The sequence below is a fragment of the Penaeus japonicus genome, unplaced genomic scaffold (genome assembly GCF_977035675.1).
Source record: "Penaeus japonicus unplaced genomic scaffold, GWHDUDI00000001_assembly GWHDUDI00000024, whole genome shotgun sequence".
In the NCBI taxonomy this organism is placed as follows: domain Eukaryota; kingdom Metazoa; phylum Arthropoda; class Malacostraca; order Decapoda; family Penaeidae; genus Penaeus; species Penaeus japonicus.
In genome coordinates this window covers 11,761,072-11,771,071 of record NW_028234426.1, presented here as the reverse complement: position 1 = coordinate 11,771,071, position 10,000 = coordinate 11,761,072, and the positions used below count along the sequence as shown (strand labels likewise).

The window sequence follows — 10,000 nt, the reverse complement described above, 5'->3', positions numbered from 1 at the left end:
ATCGAATCGCAGTAGCTTAGTTTTTACGTATTTTTATTGTTAATAGGATTTTAAACACGGTTGCACCTGTCTTTTTACTTTTATTAATAGCAACCCTATTTTATGATTATGTAATTTTATTTAAAAGTTTATTATTTATTATTTTACGTAGTTTTAACCGCTACGACTCCGTCCGCCTGAGGTCATGTAACCCCCATGTTTTGGAACAATAAAGCGAAGTGGATATTCTGACTGTGTTTGCCTGCCCTATGGATTTACGTTTTGGATTTACGCCAGGAGATACTGAAACAAGGTTGTACTGCCCCTTTTACTTGCCTAGGTGTATTCATGCTGGACGTGTTATTTTATATGTTTACATTTTATGTTGAACCTTTGTGCCGCTTTCACTTTTACCTTTTCTTATCTACTTTGACTTTTACCCTTTTACCTCGTCTTTTACGTCTTTGTCCTACTTCCGTTTTTACTCCTACTACTTTTATTCATTCCTCCTTCGTATTTTAGCCTAGCTATTAGTTTTACTTTCATTTTTGCAGGCCCTTTTGGCACTTTTACAATAAGTTTAAGCCCTTCTGGCCCAGTTTTAGTGATTTTCAGCCCTTCTGGCACTTTCTTAGTAATTTTATGTTTTCAGTTTGGTTTTACTTTGGTGCCTTCTGCACTTTTATTAGTACAGGTTTTATGTATATTTTATGATTTACTTCTGTGCCATCTCCATACTAGTCACGCTCCTGGTAGACCTACACTTCCGGGGATTAGTTTGCTTGTGAGGTCGTGGGGGTTCTAAGCCTTCTGCCTGGCTCCCCCACCCCTTTTTGAGGAACGAACGAGGCCCCCATCTTTCTTTGGCCCCTAAGCCCGAAGTCTCCCGCTTCACGGGTGACCTCTTTTGGGTTCCTCTGTCACATAACCTTACAGGTACGCCCATTTTTGGTGGCAGCGAGTGGGACCTACCGGGAGTGTATTTAGGAGTTTCTCTGCTCGTTGTCTAGTATGGAGATTTTTAAGTCCAGTATTTAGCTCTTTCCTGCTAGGCTAGCCGTTTTAGTAGTTTTAGAGGAGCCATATTTTTATTTCTGTCTTGTTTTGTATTTTCTTTCAGGTTTTCTTGATTTTAGTACTGTTTTTGAGCGAGGCTTTTCTTTTTCAGCATTTTTTATTGTCTGTTTTACTAATGCCCCGCTCATCAGTTAGTTTTACATTGTGGCTCTTACTAGGAGTAGGGACACTTTCCTGTATTACTGTGTGCTAATCTTTTTACCCCTGCTAATTTTTGGTTTTATCCACTCTTTTGCACTAGGTTCATTTTTTTTACGTTTGCCATTTTGTTTTTTCACTTTTAAAGTTTTCATGCGCCAGCATTTGACGGCTTTGTGGCACGCATCACTGCCCACCTTGTATTTTGTTGGGTTAGCCTGTATCTCTGGCTGTTTGATACCCCTGTAACCGAGTCATACGACTCCTTTGTGTGTGGGACTTCGCTCCCCTTGTCACCAGGCTCCGTATTATGCCTGGGCGTGGAAGGCCTGTACGTACCACCAGATCGGCGAGCCAGCCAAGCTCACGTACTTCCTCGCCTGATACTCGTACCCCACTTCCAGTCATCGTTGTACAAGGCTCCAATACCCAGGTTCAGGACGCCATTCGTGCTGTTGAGGGAGAGGTCACAATCATGGAGGAGATGTTCCAGAGGATGACGGACCTTGTAGCGCAGACCAAGGATGACATGATCCGTAGGATGGAGGAAATATCCCAGAGGAACGAAGACAGGCTAAAACAACTGGAGGATAGACTCCAAGAAAGGCCTGCCACAGCCGAAGCAGTGGTTTCTCGCAGCAATGGGAGCCAGATTCCATTAGTAGCTCAGACTGAAGGACAGCGAGCCACCACACCACCACCTGCAGACCGACCAGATGATGGCATTCGTCAAGCCATGACCGGAACAGACCTTCAGAAATGGCAGCGACAACTGGAGGAGAGAGAAAGGCGCCTGGAGCAGCAAGAACGGGCTCTTCAACAGGACCAGCCGTATAGGGAGGTACCATCCACACACCAGAGAGCGGAATCAGGGCCGGACTACCTGATACCTCATCCTGGATCTCGGACACAGTATCGGGAAGCTAGCCAGACATTCCCTGAACCAGCTCCAAGGTTGACGACACCAGTGCAACCAAGGTGTTATGAATATACGGTGTTGGAGGAGCGTGGTCGTCAACGTCAGTTTACAGGTGAAGTTCCATACCTCGTGTCTCGGGAATCCATACCACATTTTAAGGGGGAAACTTCTGCCTGCGAACCCCTGAAGAGGAACCAAGAGGTTGAGAGCTACATCCGGGCCATAGAGAACCTGGTCCGGCCTGCAACTAATGATGCTTACATCCGAGCAGCAAGGGCGAGCTGCCGAGGCAGAGCAGAGACCCTCATCAACTCTGAGAGCTTTGACGGTATTAGGGATTGGGACACCTTTAAGCGGCAACTGAGACGTAAGTTCAGAGGTACTTACTCAGCGGCTGACTTTTACAAGGTTCTGTATGATCACCACATGACTGAAAGGCAGGCTCCTATGGATTTCTTCCTTGAGGTGGAGGCGTCGGTCTTTCAAGGGTACCGGGACCATAAAGAAGCCATTGGAGAGCCTTCAGAACTAATTAGGCGGGTTTTCCTTGCTGGCATACCATCCAACCTGCGTGATCTCCTTGTTCTCAAGGATGAGTGCTCACCCCTACAACTAGCAGAAACCGCCCAGAAGCTCTGGAACTCCCGGTACGGCATCAGGCATGGCAGCTCTACCAACCGCCATCAGTCTCCAAATGAGCTCCCAGGGGATGACTTTGAGGTACGACGTCGCACTCCAGACCGACCACCCCGCACCCGTGATCGCTACGATCTGTATCCCATTGCTACTTCAACTTCCTCGGTTTCACCTGCTACATCGCCTCGGACATCACGTCGGAATGTTTGGTGTGAGTACCACCACAGCTCCACTCACAGCACTCGGGAATGCAGGGCTGCTGCACGTCAACCATCTCCACCAGCCTACTCCTGTTTCCGGTGTGGGAGGAGCGGTCACATGTCACGTGAGTGTCCCTTTCCGAGAAGCCAGGAAGGAAGGGTTCCCAACTTCACTGGCAACTTCACAGGGAGGAACCCACACACGTTCCACAGCAGTCCAGACAGAGATAGTCCAAACAGCAGCAGTGAGTGTCCCATCACCCGGAGGACGGCCAGTCGCGGCACTCAGTGTTGATGGGAAGACCATTTTGTGCTTTATTGACACTGGGTCTCAGGTTACCTTGGTCAAACCCAGTGCGCTGGAAGTGATCGACCCAGCGAACCAGCTCCGCCATCATGTATCGACCAAGATTCTCCAAGGTGTCTCAGGAGAGCCGTTCCACCCAGCTGCTGAAGTAACACTAAGCTATAATCTCAGCAAGGATAAAGTGCTACTTCACCGCACCACAGTAGCCGACCTCTCTTTCCATGGTGACATTCTCCTAGGAACCGACTTTCTGCGTCGCTTGGACTTTACTTTACAGTCTGAAGCGAAGTCCCCTCATGGTCAACTAATCCTAGGAGATTGTAAGTTTCCAGTATTGTACACTGATGCACACTCACTGCAGGTTAGTCTGGTTAACACAGACTTTGTGAACTCTTCTGCCAGAGAAGAGATGCCTACTCAAGTAGCTTCTCTACAAGAAGCTCCAGTGCACCTTGCAAGACTTACAGAAATTCTGCCACATTCAGGACAATTTCTTGAGGGCCGTATTTCCAGGCTAGGACAGGTAGATGGGGATGTCATTCTAAATCCTGCCGTGACAAAGCAGCTGACATTGCCTCACCTCATCACAACAGCCTCTCATCGACGATGTTCTGTATGGGCCCTGAATTCCTCTTCACGGCCACTTGTATTGAAGCAAGGTATGCGGCTGGGGACTGTCTCATCTGTAGGGAAAGTCTACAGTGCTCCAAAGCCCACCAACCATCCTGACCGACCACAGGCTCAATCACACCCCACGGACACAGCTGCCAGGAACCGCACGACTCCTGTCAGGACTGGCCCTGAGGATGAGCTTGACATTAATGGGTATCATAACCACACAGCCCCTGGAAATACAGATATTGCTGCTGCCGGGCGAGACAGGTGTCCCGTCAGTTCGTCTGTAGCCCAAGGTCTGGGTATGACAACCACTTCTGCCAGGACAGAGCCAAAGTGTTTGCCAGAAGGGGAAAGTTTATTCAATGCTGCTTACACTATCACAGAGCCAAATCGTTCTACTGAATCCTCTTTGTTTACTGAGGGAGCTACTGAATCAGAGATGGAATGGGACGACTTTACCGATCCTTTAGAGGATATCCCGGAGGAGTGGGATATTGAAGATGCTCTCCTTCCACCTTCTGTAGCTGTCGCCACATGTGAGGCTGTTACCAGCTTGGGAGATAAAGATGATGAGGCTAGTAGTACCCCTAACCTTGATCATCTAAGTGAGTCACAACAACTGGACCTGCATGAGCTGCTAGAGCAGCATCGAGAGCTCTTTGACGGGGGAGAAGAGGCTGTTGGACACATTCCTGGGATCCGCCATAGCATTGACACAGGAGATGCCAAGCCAGTTTGTATTCGGCAGTGGAGGTTGCCTCAGTCAACTGAGGAGACCATCCGCCAACAGTGTGACTCCATGTTGCAGTAAGGCGTCATTGAACCTTCCTGTAGCCCTTGGTTGAGTCCAGTGGTGCTGGTAAAGCACCACGTTTCTGCGTAGATTATCGGGGCCTTAATGCTGTTGCTAAGAAGGACACTTACCCCCATTGACTGGGAAGTGGCGAGGACCTGCCAGAGTTGTCGCTCAACTTGGACCTCTGGCCTTTGATTTGAGAGACGTCCACACAGATGAGCGGTTAAGAGCACATCTCAACCACCTTAAGCCCTTCAAGACCTCCCAGGAGCTGTCGTAGGCATCAGAGGATGAGGATGACCCCGAACCAGATAACCCAGTGATTCCAGGACCAGGACCTGTTGGCCCTTCTGAAGACCCAGATGCTGTTGATGATGCCAGTGGATCCGACAGTCCATCTGCAGCAGGTGATCCAGATGAACTCGCCAGTGGGCCTGATGCAGACGAGTTGACCACTGGGCCTCCCTAGGGGGCTGACCTTGTTCCAGATGGGTCGCTGTTGCCGATCGCAATCTCCTGTGACCTTTTGTTTTTCTTCCAGCGTTCCCTGTTGTTGGATTTGCTGCAGTGTTCCAGTTTTCTGTTTATGTTTTACCTTTAATTTCTATTTTATTATACATTTTATTTTACTTGTTTGTATGTTCAGTGATGCGTGTCTAACACGTCCAGCTGAACATACGCCGGTAACCTTTGAGGCAAGTAATCGGGCTCAGGCCTTCCTTGTTTCTATTTCCAGGTGTGTCTCCGATGTCCTCTCCGACCCCGTGGTATGGGAGGGTTGTGAGGTTTTCAACCCCCCCCCCCCCCCCATGGCTGGCCCATGTCCTCCCCCCCCCCCCCCTCCTTCCTTTCCTTCGTCCTCCTCGTCCCCTTGTATCCCCTCTTATTCGCCCTCTCCCTCTTTCTTTCGCTCTTACACTCCCGTCTACGTTCATGCTAATTTCTCACTCTTCTCTTCTTTCCTACTTCTAGTTCTACCTTCTACCTTGCTCCCTAGCCTATCCTGCCTCCCTCCTATCCCTATCCTGCCCAGCATCCCGCAGTAATCCATAGGGGAGTCGAGCACAGTGGACCACTTCCCCGCGCCAGCCTCCTTATTTTTTACGATTTTCTGTACATTTGTTTTACTTTGGCCATCTTTTATTTGTATTCTATATATTTTACCTTTTTATATTGTTGTAAATAAAATTCTACTGTAAATCTTTGATTATCTACGTTATCTGAAAATGATTCACATGGTGTGCGGATAACAGAACATCCGCATCTGCTGCGATTTCTTTTATCCTTTTTACCTTTTTGTTTTATTCTGTTACAAATTATTTAACATTTGTTTTTAATGATTTCTTATTATTTAATTATTTTATTTTTTATTGATTTTACTACAAGATTATCATGTTACTTTTACGATTTTACTCATCGAATCGCAGTAGCTTAGTTTTTACGTATTTTTATTGTTAATAGGATTTTAAACACGGTTGCACCTGTCTTTTTACTTTTATTAATAGCAACCCTATTTTATGATTATGTAATTTTATTTAAAAGTTTATTATTTATTATTTTACGTAGTTTTAACCGCTACGACTCCGTCCGCCTGAGGTCATGTAACCCCCATGTTTTGGAACAATAAAGCGAAGTGGATATTCTGACTGTGTTTGCCTGCCCTATGGATTTACGTTTTGGATTTACGCCAGGAGATACTGAAACAAGGTTGTACTGCCCCTTTTACTTGCCTAGGTGTATTCATGCTGGACGTGTTATTTTATATGTTTACATTTTATGTTGAACCTTTGTGCCGCTTTCACTTTTACCTTTTCTTATCTACTTTGACTTTTACCCTTTTACCTCGTCTTTTACGTCTTTGTCCTACTTCCGTTTTTACTCCTACTACTTTTATTCATTCCTCCTTCGTATTTTAGCCTAGCTATTAGTTTTACTTTCATTTTTGCAGGCCCTTTTGGCACTTTTACAATAAGTTTAAGCCCTTCTGGCCCAGTTTTAGTGATTTTCAGCCCTTCTGGCACTTTCTTAGTAATTTTATGTTTTCAGTTTGGTTTTACTTTGGTGCCTTCTGCACTTTTATTAGTACAGGTTTTATGTATATTTTATGATTTACTTCTGTGCCATCTCCATACTAGTCACGCTCCTGGTAGACCTACACTTCCGGGGATTAGTTTGCTTGTGAGGTCGTGGGGGTTCTATGCCTTCTGCCTGGCTCCCCCACCCCTTTTTGAGGAACGAACGAGGCCCCCATCTTTCTTTGGCCCCTAAGCCCGAAGTCTCCCGCTTCACGGGTGACCTCTTTTGGGTTCCTCTGTCACATAACCTTACAAACCCTCTCCACTTTCACGCCATTGTCATTCATACAAACGCGCACACACACACACACGCACACACACACACACCATGTATACATACTACCCTCGACAACGTAAAATACTGAACCCACTTCATAAAGATATTATTGTTAGAATTATTATCGTACGAATATAATGCCATAAATACAGACTTAATTCACAAGTTCAGCTTGATTTTATCGTTGGCATACGCCCATATCAATATGATGATGAATATGATCAGGAAGGTAACAGCACCTAATCTCTTCCGTAATTTTTTGTTTTTAATTGTCTTTATTATTCTCGCTTCTCTCTCTTTCTTCTCGATATCGTCTGCACTTTCCATCCAGATCACAGCTTCTCCTGTGATGCCGTAGTCTCTGAGCCTCTTCTCGTTGTGCATCTCCACGCCCGCCGCCTTCAGGCGCTGCTTGGGAACCTCCGGGCCCCCTTCGCGCGCCAGCTCTTGCTTGACGTCGACCACGCAGTCGAAATCGTTGACCACCACCTTCACCACGCCCCCCGAGGGCCGAGCGACGGAGAGCAGGAACCCTGAAGAACCGAGGCCCTTCAGCCCTTCCTGCAAATACAGCGTGTCCTTGTGTTTTATGCCGTAGTCAGAGAGCTTCTTCCTGTAATCTAACCTCTTGCCGTAATACTTGAGATCCCAGTCCTTGAGTGATATTCCCTTCTGCATGGCTTTGATCTCTACGGCGTGGATCGTGTCTGATGGATCGGCTTTGAGGGCCGTTGTCACGCCGCTCTCTTCCCGAATGTAGATGATCATTTTCGTCCGAGGCGCGAGTCACTCCGGCTGTAACGAGCAAACGGAAATGCTTGGACACTGAATCAGGGCAGAGAAAGGGAAGTATCTGGCAGCTGTGGGAATAGCAATTCGCATCATATAAAGGATGGTTTTGTTGAATTACCTTTTCACTACAGACAAAGATGCACATACTTATACGATGAACAAAACAACAAAATCGACTCTATACAAGACATGGAAACACTTCACAGACGATTCTGGCAGAGAAACTTCCAAATCACAGACACAGAAAACGAAAACTTTGACGAGGACACTGAGCACGAAGTAAACATGGCACTTCAACGATCACAACATCTGCTACAACCCACACAAACAATTGACCTAACCGCACTAAACAGTACAGATATTTTCACCACACCAATAACACCGAGGGAAGTTGCAGAGATAATTAAACAAACAAAAAACACAGCACCTGGGCCAAGCAAAATAAACAAAACAATCCTTCAAAACCTTCCTCCAAACATGATACTCAAACTCTGTCAAATCTTCAATGCTTCCTTGGCCACAGGACACTTTCCATCTCTTTTCAAACACGCCTGCCTCACGCTGATTCCCAAACCAAACAAATCAGTCCACTATGTCAATAACTACCGACCGATCTCCTTGCTCGAGGTCCCGGGGAAAATACTCGGACGCATCATAACACGAAGACTAAACATGCACCTAGAAACAAACAACATCCACAACCCCCGTCAATACGGATTCAGACCAAACAGAGGAACTGAGAATGCTATCGCCCTCACCTACGAGGAGATAGCCCTCGGCCTCGCAAACAAAAAACAGACAAACATCATTCTCCGGGACGTCAGCAAGGCCTTCGACAAGGTGTGGCATAGTGGACTGAAACACAAACTCATTAACCTACAACTTCCACCAAACTTCACACGCCTTCTCTGCAACTTCCTCGACAACAGATCTGCTAACATTCGCCTCGAACACTACCATGGTCCCCCCATCCCCCTGAGGAGTGGGGTCCCCCAGGGTAGTGTACTGGCACCAACACTCTATATACTGTACACTGCAGATCTACCTCTCCCAACACCATACAGCAACTACATATCCTACGCAGACGACATAACACAAATCATAACACACCCAAGCAAATCTAAAAACATCATGAAAATATCCACAGAACGCGCCATCAATCACGTAAACACATACGAGAGGAAGTGGAAGATCCAAACAAACACACAAAAGTTCACAAACATACCCATCGCACGACTAAACCCGCCCAACATACAAATAAACAATGCAGACATACCGAACGCAAACAACGGTAAACTACTCGGCCTTTCCCTTTCCCTCACCAGATGGGGTGTATCCACACACGCAAAACAACGAATCAAACAAGCAAACATCACACTCGCCAAACTACACAGATTCACGCAATGTACAACACGAACGAAACTCCAACTCTACAAAACAGTACTCCGGCCCATCCTCGAGTACACCCCAGTGCCACTCCACACCATATCCAAAACACAACAAATAAACATGCAAGCGGTCCAGAACAAAGCTTTGCGCTGGGCCGCAAACATAAGATACCCACAGACAACACCCACCCGAGAACTGCACGAAAGATACAACATCGAGCCACTAAACACCCGAATATACGCTCGTGCACGCAAGACATGGGAGAGGCTACAACAGACAGACGACCCACTCTACACAAACATCATAGAAACTCACAACAACACAGACACTGAACACCGTTGGTGGCCACGAAGCCTTAACGCCATAAACGAGCAACCACCTCGTCCACTGTATGTCCGGGAACGACGACACGAAAATTAAGAAATGCTCATTCCCTCTGTGTTCCTGTGTTCAACGGGCATGCTCTCGTGTTATCATCCATGCTCTGAGTGTTCATACTTCCCATGTACATCACCGTGTTCACGTTCCATGCTCCCCTACATGACTATATGTGTGTACATATGTAGGTGTTCATGCTCCATGTGTTAACGTGTTATCATGTTCTTATCGTGTTCACACTTGCTGTGAACACCACCTTGTTCTAGTGTTCATGTTCTACGTTCGTGAAAAAAAAGGACTCACCCAACTCGCTCTTCTCGAACGAGAGGTAGAGTCTCTTATGCCGTAGGGGTCACCCCGACCTGCCATGCATCATAGCATGCATGACAGATCGGGAGGAAACCAGGTATAAAAAAAAA

The 10,000-nt window shown here is 46.7% G+C and overlaps 1 protein-coding gene across 2 annotated transcripts in view; it reads right to left on the bottom strand.

Annotated features, from left to right (window-relative positions):
- Positions 1 to 10,000, bottom strand: part of LOC122257498 (uncharacterized) — a 13,623-nt gene that overhangs the window by 924 nt on the left and 2,699 nt on the right. For both annotated transcript variants that reach the window (XM_086550679.1, XM_086550680.1), the window contains exon 2: positions 7,003 to 7,817. In XM_086550679.1, the coding sequence (XP_086406805.1) occupies positions 7,182 to 7,790 (609 nt within the window). In that variant the 5' untranslated portion in view covers positions 7,791 to 7,817 and the 3' untranslated portion in view covers positions 7,003 to 7,181. The remainder of the gene's footprint in view (positions 1 to 7,002; positions 7,818 to 10,000) is intronic.